Source organism: Sinohyriopsis cumingii, chromosome 8, assembly GCF_028554795.1.
Source record: "Sinohyriopsis cumingii isolate HCF-2022 chromosome 8, ASM2855479v2, whole genome shotgun sequence".
In the NCBI taxonomy this organism is placed as follows: Eukaryota; Metazoa; Mollusca; class Bivalvia; order Unionida; family Unionidae; genus Sinohyriopsis; species Sinohyriopsis cumingii.
In genome coordinates this window covers 66,528,904-66,552,810 of record NC_142968.1, presented here as the reverse complement: position 1 = coordinate 66,552,810, position 23,907 = coordinate 66,528,904, and the positions used below count along the sequence as shown (strand labels likewise).

The window sequence follows — 23,907 nt, the reverse complement described above, 5'->3', positions numbered from 1 at the left end:
TGATGTAATTACAGGTTAATAAAATGTCATATTGATCCCAGCTAAGGTTTTTATGTTCTTTTATTTGTTATTCTTGCAGTTTGACATATTTTAGAAAAGTTAAAATATGTTGCAGATGCATGATGCCACAAATATGACATCATGCATTAGTCTAAACCATGGTCCTGTAGTTCAAAGAGTTATCGCATCCAAGAGTTCTCAAAGATGTAATACTTTTTATAAATTTAGGTGACTGGAGACTGTATGATGAAACTAACAGTCCTATAGATAGTCCCATTTCATATATAAAAATGTTTGCACAATGAAGAATTCATTCACTGATAGGACCGCTCTGGTGGCTTAGTGATTAGAGCATCCGCATTGGATGCAGGAGGTCATACACACACATACACATACACTGATAGCACAGAATGTCTGATTCATACTTTTGTCACACAGTGAAACTACCTTCAAAGACAATGACGTTTTTGTGTTTTCTGTTTATAAACATTTTAATGTAACTCATGAAAGTTCAAAATATTTTGTGAAACTAATCTAGCTCAAAATGTTTCCTGAAGAACATGTGACAGTTTATTATTTGTCCTGGTTAGTGCCATAAAACATATTTCAGTTGATATAACTTCCTGGTCAGTGCCACATATTTCAGTTGATATAACTTCCTCAGCAGGTCAGTGCCATAAAACATATTTCACTTGATATAACTTCCTGGTCAGTGCCATGAAAGATATTTCAGTTGATATAACTTCCTGGTCAGTGCCATGAAACATATTTCAGTTGATATAACTTCCTGGTCAGTGCCATAAAACTGATTTGCCAGTTGCATCATCATCACATTAATTTTCATTATGTGATTTTAGATTCTATAACCACTGTCTTTACAGCTGTTCCAGTTGTAACTGTTTCACCAAAACCAGTGACTGGATATGTGGGGCAAAGTGTCACAATTAACTGCATATTAACTCAAGTGACGTCTGTTTCCAATATTACGATAGCATGGTATCGCAACAGTATCGCCATATCCAAGGGAAGCACATATACCTGGTCAGACACCACTACCCCAAATCTACAAATTTCGAATCTTGATGCTAATCAGCACCCAGGGACATACCGATGTTCAGCAACAAGTTCCGCAGGGACTGGTTATGATGAGACAACTCTCAGTGTCATTGGTAAGTAAATGCTGTCACATGCTTCCATTTTTAGCAAGGATGAATGTGTATGTATGCATGCATATATATATATATATATATATATATATATATATATATATATATATATATATATATATATATATACAGTGTGACCCCACCATAACGTACCCCGCGATAATGTGAATTTGGATATAATGCAGATGTGGCATGGCTCCCAAAATTTTGTATATTCATTCGCACACGAAAAAAAGCTTTGTTCAAAGTATGTGAAATAGTGTATAAAAAATTTACTATCATTTTGGGGAAGAGATCACGTATGAATTTGAATATAATACAAACGTAGTGTGGTTCCTGAAATTTTAAATACATGTACGTGTATTTTTCTCATACCAGGAACAATATTTATTTTTTATGTACGAGAAATAGTGTGTAAAATGTTTATTATCATTTCAGTGAAGAGTTCGCATATGAATTTTAATATAATATGATCGTGGCATAGCTTCTGAAATGTAACAATTTCACCAGGTTCTTGAAATGTTTTTCCAAAATAAACATTATCAGAAATGTTACTTATTACTGATCCATGAGTAAAGCTAGTAAGTCGTCTTTGTGATTGTCTTCAATTAATTGTGTATACAATCGTTGCTCAAATAATAGCCACATGTGTTTCTTCTTTGACTGCATACACAACCAAGCAGCAGACAATGAAGTGGTTGATAAAAGATTCTCACAATTTAATCAACATAAAAAAAATAAAAAAATCTGCCAACATGTTTGCTGGGTTTGGCAGTGTTATTAGACACAATCAGTTGACCACTAAATAATGTCCACTTCATTAGCTGGAAATAGAAGGGGAATAAAATTGTATAATCATGCATTCAGCTTAATTATTTTTTTTATAAAAGTGACTTGTGACCATTGCAGGCCTACTGCACTTAATTCTCTGGTTTTACATATTATGGTGTTTGCTTATGAACTTGTTATTAATTTCCTACTTGTTGTAAAAATATTTTACCATAATGGAAAAGCAAGTTCACAAATGCAAGTCATTGTCTGCACTTTGCACAATGATTAGTGTAGTAGTTTTCACACATTTCTTTCGATATTCACAAAATCTAAAGTAAAAGGTATATGCATGTTGAAAGCATGTGTTGATTGTTAATTAGTTTTGCTTTAGTCATTCAAACGAATAGGCGTACAAGAATTAGTTATTGGAAATTTACAATGGATAAATGTACACAGAAACTCATATAGGAAAATTTTAGCAGTATGAAATTTGTACAGACACCGTTCATAGACCCTGGAATGTTATGATCCATTCGCGTGCGTCGTCTTTCTTAACCTAATTTTGCTGTTAATTTTTCTCACTGAATTCAGACACAATCATCTGTGACAAAATTATTGAATAGTTTAAATATGTATTATGGATTAATAGCAAGCCCTGACAGTATGATATAAGACGGCAAGTAAACAGTGTTGATACTCTGTTCATGCTATATATTAGACGCTGATTTCAGACACAATGATCTGGGACAAAATTATTGAATATTTTAAATCTGTGTGCAATTTTTAAATGGAATGACATGCATTATGGATGAACTGCATGCCACAACAGCACGATAGCAAACGGTGTTGATACCCTATTCATCATATACATTAGACATGAATACACGTATATGTGCCAATGAGTTGTTCTCTGAAAAAAGTACAATACTGTAAAACTCCACATTGATGCAACCCTGCTGTTAATGTGATCCAATTTTTGGGACACCAATTATCGTGTTACAGTGGGGTTCCACTGTGTATATATATATATATATATATATATATATATATATATATATATATATATATATATATATATATATATATATATATATATATATATATATATATATATAAGATTACTGTTATAATTATGCCTGCTTCTTGTTTTATGTTCAACAGTCTAAAATGCAGTCAGAATGAGTGCAGATGAATGTAAAGAATATATAGTTACAGTGTATATAGTTACAGTGTATATAGTTACAGCGTTTTATCTACAAATGGCTTAATGTAAATCATTTGACTCATCAATGCAAAAAACAGTGAGTCAAAATCCAAACCTATGAGTCTTATTCAAGCCAATGATTAGTCTTCAGTAGTTTTTACAATCAATTATATTATTTAAATACATGACAAAAATATTAGTTATATAATGTAACTAAAGCCAAGGAATGTTTTTAAATATCTTTATACAAGAAAACGTTACACTAGGTCGAGGTGACTAGAATGTATTAATCTGACTAGCAGGCAGAGAAGAGCTTATCCCATCATGCCGTGTTTTCAATGAGGAAGTCTCCTGAATCTAACTCTGACTCAGTAAACTGTTCACAATATAACAAATCATTTCATGTTTTTAAGTTCATAGATTCTTCTTTCTTCTCTTTTCTTCCATTTATTCAAAGATTCCTCAAAATTTAAGGTACTTCTGTCTTCCCCATCAATTTTGATAAGCATCAGATTTCTCTGTTTCTCAATCCCAAGCCTATTCCTAAAGGTAGTTAAGATCCTGTTCTGGACAGAGAATCGCCTTAACTTCTTTTTGTAAATAATAATAATAATAATAATAATAATAATGACCTTATTTAAAGAGGGTAACACAATTAGCTAAAAACTAATCTACCTTGAGGCCCTCATACAAAGGAATTCATTTATTTAAGCTGCATCTCTGAAGCCACTGGATATATTGGGTTTGGAAGAAGGAAATAGAGTGGGCATTTCTAATCTCAGCTGGAATACTATTCCAGAGCAGAGTTCCAGAGTATTGGAAACTTTTTTTAAATAACTCCTTATTTGGTTTGGGAATTTTATACTGTTTGGTTGACATGGATCGCAGGTGGGGAGTATTACCAGGTAGCCTATACTGGAATAGTGATTGTAAATATTCAGGAGCACTACCCAAACCAAAACTGCAAGCTTGTTTTAAAGCTTGCAGCAAGCTTGCCACAAGCTTATTTATAAAGCTTGCGGCAAGCTTGTATTTGGAACATTGCAGCAAGCTTGCGCAAGCTTATTTATAAAGCTTGCGGTAAGCTTGTATTTGGAACATTGCAGCAAGCTTGCGGCAAGCTTGTATTTGGAACATTGCAGCAAGCTTGCGCAAGCTTATTTATAAAGCTTGCGGCAAGCTTGTATTTGGAACATTGCAGCAAGCTTGCGGCAAGCTTGTATTTGGAACATTGCAGCAAGCTTGCGCAAGCTTATTTAACAAAAGTGTCATAAGCATGCACAAGCTTGCGAAAGCTTAAGCTTGCACAAGCATGCGCAAGCTTGTTATTTATTTACCTAGTACAATAAGTATACACAAGCTTGTGCAAGCTTGTTACTAGCTTGCGCAAGCTTGTTACTAGCTTGTTGCAAGCTTGCAGAGATTTCTTGCTACAAGCATCTGGGCTTTCAAAAATCAGACATGATTGTGTTTTCCCCCCTTCCAAAAAAACCCCTGAAAATGTGAAAGGGGGGGGGTGGGGGTCTGGGAGTCCGAAGGCCCCTGTCCAAAAATGCATTTTAGACTCAACTGCTCCTGGTGGACCAAATTATCATAATATATTGCAAAGTTTTACTTCATTCCAATGAAGTAATCTGCATATTTAATGATTAAATAATGCAATCTTATAGTTACGATGCAGTGGAAAACAAATCTGTTCTGCCAAAACATTAAGTTTAATTCCATTGTTCAAGTTTATTCATTTACTGCAAGCTTACCCAAGGCTGCAGAAGCTTTATGTGTTCCCCTAGCTGCAAGTGTCACGCCCCTATGAAATGATCATGAATAATGAATGAACTGTTCATGAACTTGGTTCAAGAACCATTCATGAAAGTTCATCAAAAGGTTCATGAATTATTATAGAATGTGCATGAATTGAAAACAGTCCACAAACTGGATCATCATCATTCATGAACAAGTGCATGAACATATTCATGAACTATGATGAACAAAGTTTCTCAATGATTCATGACTTCACGAACAGTGCCTATAAAACAAAATATGATAACCTGACAAGTCACAAATACCTATTCATCCTGAATCATACAATAACCTTAGATAGGGGATGGGGTTAATACAGTATAAAATGCAACATATTATCTTAAAAACTGTATTTGATTTCAGATAAATTTAAACTGACAAGTGATATTCTTTTTTTTTAACCCTTAGCAACACTTTTTGTATGTTCTGTAATTTTTCTTTGAAAAATGTTCAAGAGATATTGGGGCAGTTGCCTGCAATCAACTGTTGAAGCATATTTCATAGTCATGGGGCTGTCTTTCAGCTGGGGTTTCTCCTGACCAATCTTCTTCCAGAGACTGACCTGTCTGATAACTCTTTTGTGAAGATGTTCAGGGTCTATAATTTAATCAAATCCTGTCCATTGTCACTACTGAATGTCTCCTTCTGCAACTTAAGCTGTTCCATCTGATTACTGTTTGGATCTTTAACATTGTTGCAGCAGTCACAATTTAATGTCTCTTCCATCTTGAATCCTCCAGTTTTCAAATTTTCATCCTTAACCTACAAACTTCATCCTCTAACAATTTTACTTTTCTGCTGTCTGGTCTGAAAAAAAGGTAAAGTTAGTTAATTACAGATAATCTCTGATCAACATTGTTTTTAGCTTTTAGCACATTATCATTGTACCCCACTTTACTTACTGGAATAATATGATCCAACTCAAAAATGATCTAATCCCTTGCACATAATACTGAGCATTTATGTTATTGCAGAATTTTGTCACTGTTTTATATTAACTGAATCTGTCTAGCCATAGGTATAGTCACAAGAGACGGATGTTTTATATGTTTTATTCAGTAAAATATGACATTTTTTTGACAACACCGTTACACTAAATAACCATATATATTACAGATAACGGTTATTTCATGCTTTCAAATATTTTCGCCATTTTTTATTAATAAAACGCCAGACTTGTGTGGTATAGGCCCTTAGTATGTCACTAATGCAACCACTCCGACTCCGCATGTTGCGTATAGCTGCTTCCGGTTTCATCACGTTGTTATTTGCACTTTTATTGTGAACAGTTTCACGCATTAACTATTTTCTTATGGTTTTTTTTTTAAATTACGAAATTACATCAGATTATAGAAATAGTGATGTCATGTAAAAGAAAACGATCTCGAACATCTCAACTCCTATCGATATCGAACCACGTCTGGTATCGAGAACTGGGGGGTTGGGGGTGATAATGTTTAGTGATTTTCAAAACTTCGATGAGCAAGTTTAAATTAGGTCTGAACAAAATCGTGTCATTAGCTTGGTTATAAATAATATGATGACATATATAAACCAATAAAATATCCATATAACTTCTACTGAAATAATCACGAATGACCAAGAAAAAGATACTCACCGTAATTCTGGTCATCCGGGCTTGGTACGCTTTTCCGCCTAATTTTGCTCTCACCAAATCATTTCCTTCACATTCTTCAAAGTCGCTTCTCTGCACTTCTACTTACTTTAAAAAAATAATATAGAAAATATTCTCATCTGTCCATTCCATGGAGTCCACGGTTTTTGTTCGAGGTTTTTGCCTAACGGTCTGCATGATCTTTGGTTTCTGAGGAAGCTTAACTGTTGAAATCGCGCGCGTATATTAACCAATCATATCACGTCTTTTTTCAAAGTCATCCAATCAGAATAATCGTTGTTAATATATTTCGGTTTTTACTGCAAATTGGCAACCAGTGGCTAAGTCAATAGAATATGCAGTTTATAACAGTAATGGAGAGAAGAAAAAAAACGTTAGGACAAAGTCATTGAAAGCTTTTTAAAGCAAATACATTTTGTTGATGCTGGCCAGAAAATATTTTCCCATATTAATCCAGAAATACTCAGGTTAAGTAAACAAGTATTGAATTAAAGATCTGTATGAACATTTATACAGTATATCATTTTAAAAAAAGAAGAAAAAATTCACCTTTATTTAAATTTCACTAATATTGTGAGAAGTTTGTATGATAAATTTTCATGAACATTTTATGAATATAATGATATAGATATTTAATATACATTTTTTTAAGAAATACCACGGTATTGCATCAAAGTACTTGAATTGTTCATGAACCATTAGTTCATGACATTTCAGGAACTTCAAAGATATTATAATAGTTCATAAAAGTTCATCAGTGTGTTCATGAACTTCAAGTACATGATTCATCAAAATTCTTGAAGTTCATGAACTTACTTGAGGAACTTTCATGAACACTTCATGATTGTTCATCAAGTCATGACTTTGTTTTCGTAGGGGCGTGACAGTGATGGTGCCTGCTACTTGGATACATGGTCTCAAACTTTCACAAGTAATGGATATAGATATAGATATATATATATATATATATATATATATATATATATATATATATATATATATATATATATATATATATATATATATATATATATATATATATATATATATATATATATATATATATGAAGAAACTTGTTGCAAGCTAGTTTAAATTTACTTTCTGAAACATACAAGAAAGCTTGCGCAAGCTAGTTTTACTTTCTGAAGAAAACAAGCTTGCGCAAGCTAATTTTACTTTCTGAAGAAAACAAGTAAGCTTGCGCAAGCTAGTTTTACTTTATGAAACAAACAAGAAAGCTTGTGCAAGCTAGTTTTAATTTCTGAAGCAAACAAGAAAGCTTGTACAAGCTTGCGCAAGCTTGTGCAAGCTTGCGGTTATATCCAGCTATCTTGCCTAAGCCTGCACTTGCTTGTACAAGCTTGCGCAAGCATCCATGTTAGCTTATAAACATCAAACTAGCTTATCGCAAGCTTACCGCAAGCTTGCCACAAGCTTTCAGCAAGGATGCATTTTGGTTTGGGTATTCTGAGATATCCTGTACATTAATTTGGCTTTTCTCAAACAGATTCGGTCTTTAATAGGTAATATTTTTAACCTACCAGCTAAACTTTCCTTGCTTTCTTTCTGGATTGATATTAGCCCAAATGCTCTTTTTTGAAGATGTGCCAGCTTTGCAATGTTTTTATCATTTGAATTACCCCATACTGTACTACAGTAGTCCAAATAGGGTTGTATGTAACTGTTATAAAATAGTTTCCTGTGCCTTTCAGGGAGAAAATGTCTTATCCTACTGAGAAGCCATAAACTTGAATTGACTTTTTTACTGGTATGTTTGATATGTTCAGTCCATGATAGGTTATTATCTACCAGAACACCAAGTAGCCTATCATGACAGACTATTTGCAGATTTGTATCCTTCCATGTCAGACATAGTTCATCACTATCAAGATTTGTCCTTCTTTGCCGTGTTGAGATAAGTAATATTTTAGTTTTACCAGTATTTACCACCATGCCATTACATGTGCACCAGTTTTCCAGTTTGTTTAGGGCATTCTGTAAAGAAATTTCGAGCTCATGCTTTGTGTTTTGGATGTCTGACAATGTTGTGTCATCTGCATAGAGATCTGTAGATGTTATTGAGTCTCTTAGTAAAAGTGGTAGGTCATTAATAAATAAAATGAATAGTAGTGGACCTAGAATTGAGCCTTGTGGTACTCCATATCTAACTGTTTCAGGTTCAGACAGAACATTATTTATGTAAACATGTTGTGTTCTCTCATTTAAGTACGAAGTAAACCATCTAATTGTTCTTTCATCACACTGGTAGATTTTCAGTTTCTTCAAAAGGATTTCATGATCCACCATGTCAAAAGCTTTCCTGAAATCTACAAATACAGTTCCTATTATTCTACCTTGGTCAAGTGCTTGAAGCCATTTATCAGTTAGGGAGATCAAGGCAGTCTCACAGGAATGGTTCTGTCTAAAGCCTGATTGATTAGGGTGTAACAGCAAGTGTTTGGTTAAATATGACATGAATGAGTCATGGACATGTTTTTCAATCAATTTTGACAAGTTTGGTAGTATTGAAATTGGTTGGTAGTTATCAGCATCATCCTTAGAACCAGATTTGTGAATAGGAGTTACTTTTGCAGTTTTCCATATTTTGGGGACAGATAAGGTTGCAATACTTAAATTAATTATGAATGTTATGCTATCTACAATAGCAAAGGCAGAAGATTTAATGAGTCGTGGACCAATCTGATCAAGTCCTGTAGCTTTCTTGGTATCAAGTTCACTGAGACATTTTTTAACAAAGTTTTTTGACACTGGTGGGATAGAGAAACATACCTCCTTTGAGATTTTACTGCTGCAGAACTTTTTCAGTTCATTAAAGTTGTTTTCTATCACTGGCTCTTTTAACTTTGTGGTAATGTTGAAAAAATCATTGAAAACATTTGCAATGTCAGTTTCATCAGTGACTATGGTGTCATTTACCAGAAGTGAGTGAATTTTATTTGTCTGTTTTATGTGCGTTCCTCCAGTGAGTTCATTGAAGACTTTCCAAATGGAGTTTGTGTTGCTCTTTTTGTTTTCAAGCAATGATTGATAATAAGTTTTTTTAGCTTTTTTGATCATACTTGTTATTTTATTTCTCCATACTTTATATTGTGCATGGTTTTCCATAGCCTTGAATTTGTCTCGTGTTTTCATAGCATCTAGGATTTCAGTAGTAAGCCAATTAGGTTGAATATCAGTCTTTACTCGATGTACTTTCAGTGGTGCATGCTTAGATACTACATCCATAAACAAGTCAGTCCACACCCTCATGGCTTCATCTATGTCATCCAAATTTTGGATCATACTCCATGGAACTTTATATAGGTCATTGAGAAATTGTTCTTCATTAAAAGTTTTGAACGATCTGTAAGTGATCGTTTTATGTGTATTTTTCTTATTTTTCTTGCATTTAACCTTTCTTGTCAAAAAAGTAGGATAGTGGTCACTAAGACCAACATTCGGTACATTAACACAAGCCACATTGTCTGGTAGGTTAGTATAAATGTGATCAATAAGAGTGCTTGATTTTTCTGTTACCCTTGTAGGCTCATTTACTAGCTGGTCTAGGCCTAATGATTCAATAAATTCCATCCAGTTGTTCCTTATTTGAGTATTGAGAAGGTCCTTATTTATATCTCCGAGTATATATGTTTCTTTCTCCTGTGCTAGAACATTTTCTGTTTGTTTCAAAAAGTTATCATTCCAAAATGCTTTGGAGGAAGGTGGTCTATAAATGAAACCAGCTAGGAAAGATTTTGCATTATTTTGAAAGATTTCCACCCAGATACTCTCAATTTCATGTGACTCCAAGTCAAGTCGCCTTTTTACATTTACATCTTCCCTAATGTATACAACAAGACCCCCCCTGCCGTCTCTCTGTCCCTACGAAATGGTTTATTGTAGCCTTGACAGTGAAATAGATCATCATTGTGGTTAGCATTTAATTTGGTTTCAGTGAGTTCTAAAACATGTATATTATTTTCCATGGAAGACAACATTAACTTGATCTGGTCTATCTTTCCCACTATACCTTGTACATTTAAGAAATGTAGCCAGGATGATGATGGCTCGACTGGTTCGATAACATTAATGTTATCATTGGTTTATCTAAACAGGGTCTGAAGATAATTTCATTTGTTTCAGATCTATTTTAATTTCTCTTTGCCTTTGATGCCATTTTTGATACTTGGACATTTATGCTGGGGATGTGTAGAGTCAGAGTCCTTCAGCCCAACATAAATGTCCAAATATCAAAAATGGGGTGGCAAGGGTCAGAGGAAACTAAGACTAGGAACAGCACAAGGTAATACAATCGAGTGAATGGAAATTCTTGTTTCATTGCGTGATACAATTGAGTGAATGGAAATTCTTGTTTCATTGCGTGACAAGGATACGAATAAAAAAATAGTTTCTCGTGAGAATCACTTAAAATCCACATGTTTATTTTCTGACTCTTTCTTTGGTGTGGAAATATACGGTTCTAACATCCTGTTTCTACAAATGATCTGACAGTTACAGGTCACATAAGGTCAGCTCCAGGCTCTACACTCAGTTATAACCCAGTTTATTTTTGATAACATTAATGTAAGAAACTGGTGTGCACTTGTTTTCTCTGTTTGGAAGAGTGACCTAGCCATTAAAGTAATTAGACCAAACCTTTGTTTTGTGTTAATCAGAAAAACATTGCGGTGCTTCAATTTACATACCAGTGACAATTTTTGTGCATCAAATCGGAAAAGTTTGTATATTTGACACATGATGCATGGGTGGATAAAACACTTTAGTTAGTAAGAATTGACTTCGTGTAACTGTTTAAGCATAGTTTGTCCTTGTGTAATGCATCTTACTCTACATGACGTAACCATAAGAGTGTTGCTGTGCTATAGAACACCTAGTACATGTACAAACAAGACACCAAAGATTACTCTTCCAACATTTTAATTTGGTCTCCCAGGGTGTTGTGTGCAAGTAAAACCCAGCAGTACTCCACTTTCTCAACAGCGGGAAATATATATCCTTCCATAACAAAATCTGATTTTAGATTGTTTCTTAATCACATAAGTGATTGTTCTTAATCACATTAGAGATTGTTTCTTAATCACATTTTAGATTGTTTCTAAATCACATTTTAGATTGTTTCTTAATCACATTTTAGATTGTTTCTTAATCACATTTTAGATTGTTTCTTAAATCACATTAGAGATTGTTTCTTAATTACATTAGAGATTGTTTCTTGAATCACATTAGAGATTGTTTCTTCATCACATTAGACATTATTTCTAAATGACATTAGAGATTTTTCTTAATCACGTTTTAGATTGTTTCTTAAATCATATTAGAGATTGTTTCTAAATCACAATAGAGATTGTTTCTTAATCACATTTTAGATTTTTTCTTAATCACATTAGAGATTGTTTCTTAATCACATTTTAGATTATTTCTTAAATCACATTAGAGATTGTTTCTTAATCACATTTTAGATTGTTTCTTAAATCACATTAGGTGATCAATCAGTAGCTTATACAGGTTTTATTTTAGTTTGGATTTTCTAGTAGTCTTTTGTGATGCAAAGTTTAAAGATTGTTTGCCTTCTTGTGGAATTGTTGTAGAAGTAATAGTAAAAGTATAATATTTAATAATGAAGCAAAACCGCTTTTAAAATTCTCTGAATTAAGCATTCCCTACTCAGACATCACACACATTCGATTAAATTGGATTTCGTGGATATATGGATCACTAATGTTTCCCATGACATTATTAAATATAGTGTCTTGCTAAAGAGTCAGCTGAGATCAGGAAAAAATTCATTTCATTAAATACGGAACCCCCATGAGATGATGCCATGGTAATGTGACTGGTCAGTACACAAGTCAAAAGTGATCAGTGACTGGTTAGTACACAAGTCAAAAGTGATCATCAGTTCATGGCTTTAAGTTACTAACAAAGTTTTGTAGTTTTTTTAATCAGTAACGGGTTTTTCTAGCATTTTTGAAGACTACTTTAGAAGACCACTGCACTTAGGTTACTGTTTCCTTTATATTTGCACCAAGTTTACAGTGATTCCTTATAGCAGTTTTTATTGCACTGGTCAGCATTGCTACCATAATGGTGATGATGCACTCCCTGCAATACTAAACACCAGGTTTTCATTGCACATCGATTTTTGCAAGAAACTATGGCCTGCAACCATGCATGGTTACAGATGAAGAAATTAGGGTTTCGTTCTTGTAGGAAACCCTGCAACTATATTTGGTGTCAACAATGGTTCATGGAGCTACAGAGCAGTCATTTTGATCAGCAAGGCTAAGTACTGCTCTTGCATGAAAAGTGAACAAAGGGTTTCATTCTTGTAGGAAACCCACTAAAACAATATCTTGTATTGGTATGTTTCATGAACTTGAGGTTGAAGATGTCATTCGGGTTCATGGTACTGCAGAACAGTCATTTTGATCAGCAAGGCTAGTACTGAGAAATGAACAATGGGTTTCATTCTTGTAGGAAACCCACTATAACAATATCTTGTATTGGTATGTTTTATGACCTTGAGGTTGAAGATGTCATTGGAGTACATGGGGCTGCAGAACAGTCCATTTTATCAGCAGGGGTAACATCACTCTCTTTGACTCAAGAAATAGTATGGAAATCACATGACACAAACAGTTGCCATGTAAAACAAGTGTATTGCAAATGAACAGTTATGGAGCAACAAGCTGATCTACAAAAGCTCTGTTATGTAATGTGTTGTCATTTCCAGCCAAATGTTGGCTGTATCTAAAACGTGCATGCATAAGCATTAGTGTTTCAGACATCCCAAGTTGCCCCCTCTCAACAGTGATAATGACATGCTAACTAAGGCAACACAGTATTGTCACTATGACTAACAAGCACATAACTGAGCAGGGAATTTCAACGATGTTTTAGGACATATTTCTGTTTTTAATTTTAATTTTATTATTTTACATGAAACGTGCCTAAATTGCATGAAACAACATTTATTTTAAAACAAGCTGTAACAGTCCTAAAGTGTTTTATATTTAGAGGGTTTATACTGTGATAAGAAAAAAAGCTGAGTATGAGGTGTCTAAAATTGATTATTTGTTATGTTAAACTAATAAGTACAGAATCATTGTTAAGATACAAAAATAGCAGCGATAGAGCTGTTTTTCACCTTCCTTCACAGATTGTTGCTTCAGTATATTTGTACCCTTTGGAAATCATAGTCATGCTAAGTTTTTCCTATCATAGTATTTTGTTGAGGTTCATTGTTTTTTTGGGGTTTTTTTATCTTTCAGACTATAATTACACATATATGGGTAAATGTGAAGGTGCTGACCCCATCTGTTTAATTGTTCACTTATTGTACATGTCCTTTCATGGTTCTCTGATTTGTTGTCTCTTGGACAACATAATGTTGGGCTTGTCAGAACGTTTTTGCACTTGTAAAGGAAAGAAGAAGAGTCCCACTTCTTCCTTATGTCTCAGGATGATTCCTTCCATTTGGACATCACAGAAGATATGTTGATCCTATCCACAAAAATGCAAAATTACTGGCTTTGTTTCCATCAACATGTTCTACTCTCATGGACCACCATTTCTTTTCACCTGTTCAAAATATTACCTGTGGGTTTACATGTTCTATGGAAGGGTACAGCAGAGACGGGTAGTAACAACCAAAGTCCAGGTTTCTATTCCCAGATCTTGTCAGTGTAGAAAAAGTGGAAAGTTTTGACTCATTCTTGATAATTTCATCCTACATAAGTTTCTTCTCGAAGAACATTTAAAAATGGAGACAACTGTCTCATTCAGGAATACAGTAGGTCCTAAAATTACTGGGCAGTCTCCTTAGATCTTCAGGTTGATATGTTCACATCCCCAGCTTCCAATCACTCAGGAAATATGCCTGGTTTTGTCTGGGCCAGGAGAATATTCAATTTCAGATTCTACTTGCTTGCTACAAGACAGAACAACATGCTCCATCTTCATGTCTCTCTATTGCTGGATGAAGTGGGATTGTCTGTTTGCTTTATTGCTTCCCAAGTTTCAAAAATATTTGAAGTTTTTCACCAAGTCAGGAACTCCATGTCTTTGCACATCTTGTGGTTCCAGTGGTTGTGGTAGACTAAGCCTTGACCAGTTGTTAAACAAAACAAAAAGCTCATCAAAGAGGAGGAAACTGCAGTTGTAGTACAGGTGGTCTCTCCTGCATAACAATTCACAGATTCTTCAAATTCACACTTGTTTTATATCAAGACTGAATTACTAGCAAGGTTGCCAACTGTATCACTCATGCTAGGTGGCAGTCTGTTTCTTGAGATTAAAATAACTATGATAGAATCTGTAATTTGTGCAGTAGGAAATTCATTGATCCTATCAGCTCCCCTCTAACTGCATTTGAAGACTTTCTTCACTTTTCATTTTGAGGAAAGAGAATGTTCTCAATAAGTCATTATCTGTCTTTTAAAAGAAGACAGAATTTTTTTTGTAATATGTAGCCAAAAAATTATGACTTTAATTGGCTATTTGATCATGTTTTATACAAATATTGAAAATATTACATTTAGTGTGTTGGCCCATAGATGGTACATTATTTTAGTACATTTTGTTTTCTTTCTAGATTTTGTTGAGTAACATACAAGATAACATTGCATTTGTTGACATCATAGAAATATCATTACCAAAGGACAGTATATGTTAATTTATCAATCTACATCAATGTGAATATCCATTCAGTCAGACATCCTTGGACAATTACTGTCTAAGATGATATCTTTCAATTAAGATTTCTAATCTGACTTTATTTCTTGGCCTCATTTTGGAATGGAACTTAACAAACAGTGCTTGCTTTGGGAGTGGTTTTTATTTGGCAGTGGTCACAGTAGTCCCTTTACCATATATGAATATTAAGAGACATTACAATTGATAACCTTGTAGAAAATTTAGATATATTAGTTTATTTTGAATTGTAGTTTAATAAAGACATTTCTTCTACTAATTTCCTGTAGATAAACCTACAGTGAGAGCACCCACTACTTCTGTCTCTGGTAATGCAGGCAGTACCATCACAGTACAGGCTACTGTCACTGGATCTCTTATTACATCAGTCATGTGGTCATTTAATGGCAACAGCTTAACAAACGATGGTGTCAATGGTAGATTTTCATGGACAAATCAAAATGCTACTGGCCCTGTTGACCTTACGATCAGAAATCTTGCACTGAGTGACACAGGTACCTATGTTTGCACAGTTCGCAATGCAGCAGGATCAAATGAGTTGACAGTCACACTCAATGTCAATGGTATGTCATATTTATATTGATACTTTGTCATGTATATATATTTTATATTGAATATATTCCTCGTAACCTAATTAATTCCTAATTAATTTCTACCCAAACATGTACATGAAAATCTTAGGTTTTCATTTCAAATGAATTTTCTAAAATTATTTCAGACTTATGTGTCTTTTGCAAACCTTGGTCAGCAATATAATGAAATCTTTCATCAAGTTGAGAAATATAATTTGAAATAAACAGATAAATTGGAGGCCAATATCTATATTCCACAGCTCAATAAAAACAATATTTTGAGTGAAGCAAAGCCTATAAATGTTTTTTAATGCTTATTCTTTGTACTACAAATATCACCACACAAGAATGGGGCTGAAATCACTGTGAGGAAAATAATACATGTCATATGACTTCAAATATAGCTGCCACAATAAACATTTGAAAATCTTGCATCTGATTCTCAGTTATTGATTGTCATATCAATACAGGGATTTTACTAAAAGTCTTCTAATGGTGTTCAATCCTAGAGGAAAATAGTGCTGATCTTGTATCCATTATGTATGCCACAGTGGCTAATTAAACAAATATCCTTGCTCAAGAATATCAGAGATGGTTTCAACACTAAGCAGTTGAAACAAAGAAATGCCTGGAAATTCATTTTCAGACAGTAGCGCATTAGTCCCATCAATGGACTCTTGCTATGAAAGTAAGAAAATATTTTATCCCATGAAGAAAGTCACAGTTGTTCAGTAAAACTGCAAGCTGATTGTTGTGACATGACACTTAAGTACATTCAGGTGACACAGACAATATGACATGTTTGTGTAATTAATGCACATGTGCAATATGGAAAAATATGAAATAGGTTTAAAAATATAAATAACACACTTGTCATGTAATAAACCATCCATCAACAAAGTTATGCCAGCTGACACTAATATGACTTCAGTTCCATAATTCTATACTTTGCATGAAAAGAAATTTTAAAACATTTTCATGTTAATTTTGCTACAGTTGTTTAGCAGTTTCTATTCAGTATACTGTAGCTGTTACCAGAAAAGGTGGTATGACATTATACTATTATACACATCCAGAAACCACCTGCAGGAGGACAAAAAGAGAAGAAAATATCACTGTAGTATTTATTATTAGCTCTACTGGTCATAAACTAGAAGAGCTTATGTGAGCTAGCAAGGGTTTGTTGTCCTGCATCCGTCATGTATTATCTAATGTCTGCCAGGCCACACAAATTTGTTATTCAATTTTCCTCCTAAACATCTTGTTGGATTATTACACACTTGGTCTAGCTGTTTATAAATGATCATGCTCATCCTCAGACAGTCAATGCTGGGTCAAACTCACTTGCCTTTACATGACTGACATCTCACCTCTGTCCACTTGCGTTCGAGTCTCAGGCTTGGCTAATGTGGATATGTGAGAAAGCGTGTTAGTAGCAAATTTCTTTGGGTTTGTGATTCTTCCCAAGGTATTCCTGGGTTCTTTCTCTACTGAATATACTGGCGGTCATGTATAACCTATCATGTGCTGAAAAATGGTGCTAACAGCACAACAGCAACAATAGACAACCTATGTGGGTGCTAAAGTGCTGGTCATCTTGAAAATATTCTTATGGCAACTCATCTCGGATGGATAGTTGTAATGCCATTCATATCCACCAAAACGAACAATGTCAGTCAAGTTTTCAGCATCAAGCAATAAATTATTTTCTATGATTTCATTAAAAGGTACATAATTTATTGAAATGAAATGAAAGAAAAATTATTTTGGGCTGCATGCTGAAAACGTCCCAGTTTGAAGATGTCTCCACTGTAAGTGTACATATTCTTACTCAAATCCTCATTTTTCAATTTACACACATACACACACATATATACACACATATACATATGCACATGCACACACATGCATGCATGCATGCACACACACATGGATGCACCCACTCAGACATGCACACACACACACATACATACATACATACATACATACATGCAAACAAAATAAGTGAAGGTTTTTAAATCTAAATGAATGTTTAACAAACAAATGATGAATTTGTTTGACACAACTTTCAAATTGTTTACGTTGTTGAATGCAAAAGAAGTTTTATTAATTAATCATGGTTAAAAACATCATTGACTAATACAAAATGGAAGTTTGAATGTGATCTGTTTTTATGATTTTTTAAAAAGCAATATTCACTTTAACAAAGGATTATAACGTTTGTTGTGTTCATTTCCACAGTTTTATTTGTGCTGTTTGACACCTTTTAGAAAGGTTAAAATGGCATTGAAGCCAAATATGATGTTGTGGTGCACATAACATAATGTTGAATATAAATCATGATAATGAACTTGATGACAACATTCAATGACAAAAGTTCACATATTACAAAACGAATTGTAAAATTTATAACTTGTATAAATTCCATGGAATGGAGGCTGTCTGATGATACTAACAATCCTCCAGATTGTTCTGTTTCATTAAAAAGATGTTTGCACAATGACAAACTAATTAACTGATTACACAGAATGTCATATTCTTATATTTATTAAACAGTGAAAATGGGTTCAAAGAAACTCTCTGTTTTCCTGTTATTAAAACTGTAATACAGCTTGTATTTCTTGTTCAAAGTTTTGTAGTGAAATCAAATTTTCCGCAAAAGGTTCCTGAAGAACATGTTAAATTTATCAGACGTTTTGGTCAGCACCGTAAAAATGATGTGCAAAAGTTTCCTAAGAACAATTACGGCAGTTCATTTAATTTCCTGGCCAGACTGCCATTAAAATTATTTGAAAATCCTTACATAATTTGTATTATTTGTATTTTTTTGTGATTTTATATTCTTTAATCATAATCTTTACAGCTGTTCCAGTTGTAACTGTTTCACCAAAACCAGTGACTGGGTATGTGGGGCAAAATGTCACTATTAACTGCTTAATTACGCAAGTGATATCAATTTCTGGTATTACGATAGTATGGTATCGCAACAGTATTGTCATTTCCAAGGGAAGCACATATACCTGGTCAGACACAACTACCCCAAATCTACAAATTTCGAATCTTGATGCTAATCAGCACCCAGGGACATACCGATGTTCAGCAGAAAGCTTAGCAGGGACTGGTTATGATGAGACAACTCTCACTGTCATTGGTAAGTAATTGCATCCATTCTAAGCAAGGATGAATATATTTATTTACATCTCTCTAAAACCTAAAGATTACTCTTTAAAAATGTAATGTCTGGCAGTTGGGTTTTTAATGCACAAAAACATATTTGGTATGAATGTATGGCAGATAAGAATGGAATTCATGTATCTGTTTAAGCATTATGCATATAAAATAATGTGGCCATAACAAAAATGGATATAACAGTAATATGGGGGAGCCATAAGTTGTTTGTTATAAAAGGAGCCATGGTGACTTGGCATTTAAGGACATTGGACTCCTAACCAAAATTGTGTGGGGTCAGTTACCACTGTCAAATCAAAATGATTCCCGGATTTGTTGTCATGCTGTCTTTAATCTACCTGCTAATACACCTGCATTGTCATGATGTAACATTAGAAATGATGCTGTGCTGTAAAACACCAATGCAAACCAAAGATTATCCTTTAAAACTGAAAGTTTGCCTCCGTCAGTGTTGTGTACAGGTAGAACCAAGGAGTATATCGCTTCCTCAGCAACTACATCTTTCTGTAACAAAAGAATGAAGAAATATAATCTCTATCATATAGAACATGCTTCTTGGCACAAGCAGAAGTAATAACTAACATCTCCTTACCCATTGCTGCCAAGTCTTCTACATAATGGGAGATCACTCTGGCTGACTGCCATTGGGTTGGCAGACAACTTTTAGCTCCCTTAAGCCAAAGTAGTATCTGGGAAGGCTGGATTTGCGAAGTAGTGGTAGTTCTGGTACGGTATTATGATTGGGTAACGTATTTTCAAAGAAACATATTTTACTAAAAAAAATTGGTTTCTTAATTGTATTGATTCAAGATGAGGATTTGTCAGGAGCTCACATAAGATTTTTATAGCTTTTCTAGTAGAGTGCAATGTTTTAGGATTGTTTGCTTTTTTGTGGAATTATTGTAGATTAAAAGTAACATTTAATTATGAAACAGATTTTTTCCTAAATTTTTCATTTTCAGGCATTCAGTATTTAGTCATCACATATGTTTTATTTATATTAGACCACTAGGTTCCCCCAAATATAGTTAAACATGTGTCATTGGGTGGGACACAAACTTGACCGAGTAAGCCACTCATTACAGCATACCTGGATAACTTATTAACCTGCAAATGATGTGGGGAGGTGTGGATCTATTAGCTACACTAAAATTTTAATCAAAATTTGTAGATAAAAGCTTGATATGTCAATTGTTGTATGATGGATAGCAGTAGTTAGTGCTCAGAAATTTATTCATAATTTTTAATAAACAGTTTAATATTTTCTTTCGCAAAAACTGTCAGTACACTGTAAATAACAATATAAGATGAGTATCAATCAGTTAATTGTTAGTAATGCTTTAAAAAATAAATACCAATAAATATGTCTTGTCAAGTGAAATTTGTGTTTCACTTTTATCTTTTAATTAAGTTTTTAGTGTTATCATCAAAAATGCTATAGGACTTCATGTATTCAGACATGAAAGGGGCATTTCACCATCACAGCGACCATTTCTTTGAGAACCTAAGTGCCAATTGTTTTGATCTATTTGCAGAAGTGTTTGTTGCTTTGTTGCAGTCTGTTAAGAGTAGATTTGCTTTGTGTTATAATGTGTCAGGTCAACTCATTTCAGTTGACTAATGTTTTAAATATTTACTATCTTACATGTAGCATGCCTAATACATTTCACATAAAAGTATAGATTCCTTGATTAGGTTCATTATTGAAAACAAAAGTTTCAAAGTTTTTAGTGAACTTAATATTTCCAAATTGGCACTCAGAGGTTTGCACAAGAATGAGCAGAAATTTTGTGATTACATGTAATGAAACAATCTGATGTATATTTAATGGATAAGACATTAAGAATATGGAGTTTAGATTTTGTTATTTCTATAAATAAATTTCCATTGTTTTGAATAAAAACAAAATCTAGTTTTCTTCTGAATCAACAATAACACCTGTATATATCTTGAATGAATCTATATTCACATGCAAAAAGCAGTGATGTAACACACAATTGTCACTGGTGCACATGTGATGTGTATTGAAAGATCTTGGAGTAATGTTTTAATGATCTTTCAAAGATTGGTTATACTGAAAATAAACGTAATTTATACAGAAAAGCAAATATCCACATTAGCAAAAGCTTTTTTTTGCATTTATTCCCAACACAATTATTAACGGTGAATTGAACTTTCTATCCTGCCTCCACTCCAGCTCCCAACTTCACTATCAATGCGCATTGATTAATTTTCAGAGGTCCCATAATAAATTGCATCCTTGTTTATTCATTGGTCTGTGTTTTTGGACCCCAGTGTGCATTATTTACTGATGGACAGGTGTACAGTGTTCTTGTGATTCTTCTTGCCCTGTTGCCAAGAACCATATTCAAGGGTTGGGAACCAACATCACCACTGCAGTGGGAGCGGGTGAAAACAGAGGTTGCCAAACATGTTCCTTTTTGATCTGCCATGTTCTTTGTTCCAAGATCAACTCATTGTTTGGGAGGGAAGGATGTTTTTAAAGATATTGCAAAGATTGATTATCTTGAAGATAAAGGTATTTTATGCTGAAAAGTGAACAACTTTTAAGAAAAGTGACATGATTATAAAACAAGTATTGATCCTTGAAACCTGCCTTTTGACCCTCCTAATCTTCTCACTGTTGCTAACTGTTCCCTGTTCCTTGTTAGAGGTTCTTTGGTAACTTATATGCTGCAGTCTATGATTTTGGATCCAATTATATGTGAGTTCAGGAGGGGGAGGGATACCGTGAGGTTTTTCTCACCTGAATGCCTAAAGCCTTGTTCAAGAAGAGTGAATAACTTTGTTCTTGGTTTCAGAACTCAGACCACCTCTGAGGCATGAGTAGATAAGAACAAAGATGATGAAACATGTTGAGCATTGATTCACCATGTCTTTTGTTTCAAGATCAACTTGCGTTGTTAGGGCAAGTATACTTGAGAACATTTAAGAACATCTGAGAATGTGTTCTTGGTATTTAGGCAAGAATCTTGAACTGGTTGCTCAAAGATTGCCAGTGTCTTGCTAAGCAGTCAGTTAAGATCATGATATCAATATGATTAACAGAGAAATATATTTTTCTTTTGAATTTCTATTTTCTTATTTTAAATTAAATGAGCATAAATTGCATTAAACATAACTCCTTAAAACATGCTTTAGCAGTCATCAAGTGCATTAATATTAGATAGTTTACACTATTATGGGAAATAAAAGAATAGCAAAAAACACCAATTTGCAGTATTAAAATAGCAAGTACAAAAACTATTCTGATGCAAATTAGTAGAAATAGAGCAATTAAAAATGTTCTGACTGGTAGAACTACAGCAGCACTAATCTAAACAAATTATTTGTGTGGATCCCACCATTCAGAAGCTTGACAGTATTAATGATTTGGTGTCCATGTGTGCATCCAGCTGTACGTCCAGTGATCCGTTTGAACATTCACTGCTCTATCTGTATATCCATTGATCCATATGTGTGTCCCTTGATCCATGTGTAAATCCATTGATTTATATGTACATCCATTGATCCATATGGACATCCACTGATTTATATGTACATCTGTTGATTTTTATATACATTCATTGATCCATATGTACATCCATTGATCCTTGTATATATCCATTGATGCATGTGTACATACGTTGATTTATATATGCATCCATTGATCCATGTGTACATACATTGATCCATGTATACATCCATTGATCCATATGTATATCCATTGATCCATGTGCACATCCATTGATCCATGTGTACATCCATTGATTTATATGTGCATCCATGAATCCATATATGCATCCATTGATGTACATCCATTGATCCATATGTACATCCATTGATCCATATGTACATCCATTGTTCCATGTGTACATCTATTGATCCATGTGTACATCCATTGATCCATATGTACATCCATTGATCCATGTGTACATCCATTGATCCATATGTACATCTATTGATCCATGTGTACGTCCATTGATCCATGTGTACATCCACTGTTCCATGTGTACATCCATTGATCCATGTTTAGATCTATTGATCCATATATGCATCCATTGATCCATATGTACATCCATTAATCCATGAATACATCCATTGATCCATATATGCATCCACTGATCCATATGTGCATCCATTGATCCATATGCACATCTACTGATCCATATTTACACCCATTGATCCATATGTACATCTATTGATCCACATATGCATCCATTGATCCATATGTACACCCATTGATCCATATGTACATCTAGTGGTCCATATGTACATCCAATTGATCCATGTATGCATCCATTGATCCAAATATCCATCCAATGATCCATGTGTACATCCTTTGATCCATATGTACATCCATTGATCCATATGTACATCAATTGATCCATATGTACATCAATTGATCCATAATTAAATCCATTGATCAGTGTGTACATCCATTGATCCATGTGTACATTCATTGATCTATAGGTACATCCATTGATCCATATGTACATCCATTGATCCATATGTAAATCTATTGATCAATGCATACATCCATTGATCCATGTGTACATCCATTGTTTCATATGTATATCCACTGATCCATGTGTACATCCATTGATCCATATGTACATTCATTGATCAATATGTACATCCATTAATCCATGTGTACATCCACTGATCCATGTGTACATCCATTGATTTATGTATACATCCATTGATCAATATGTACATCCGTTGATCCATGTGTACATCCATTGATCCATATGTACATTCATTGATCAATATGTACATCCGTTGATCCATGTGTACATCCATAGGTCTATATGTACATCCATCCATTCACTTCT

The 23,907-nt window shown here is 33.9% G+C and overlaps 1 protein-coding gene across 1 annotated transcript in view; it reads left to right on the top strand.

Annotated features, from left to right (window-relative positions):
- LOC149793724 (hemicentin-1-like) overlaps window positions 1–23,907 on the top strand; it is a 204,284-nt gene that overhangs the window by 104,131 nt on the left and 76,246 nt on the right. Inside the window, exons 12-14 of the mRNA XM_089969043.1 lie at window positions 882–1,169; window positions 15,581–15,874; window positions 18,747–19,034. Coding sequence (XP_089825169.1) covers window positions 882–1,169; window positions 15,581–15,874; window positions 18,747–19,034 — 870 coding nt within the window. The remainder of the gene's footprint in view (window positions 1–881; window positions 1,170–15,580; window positions 15,875–18,746; window positions 19,035–23,907) is intronic.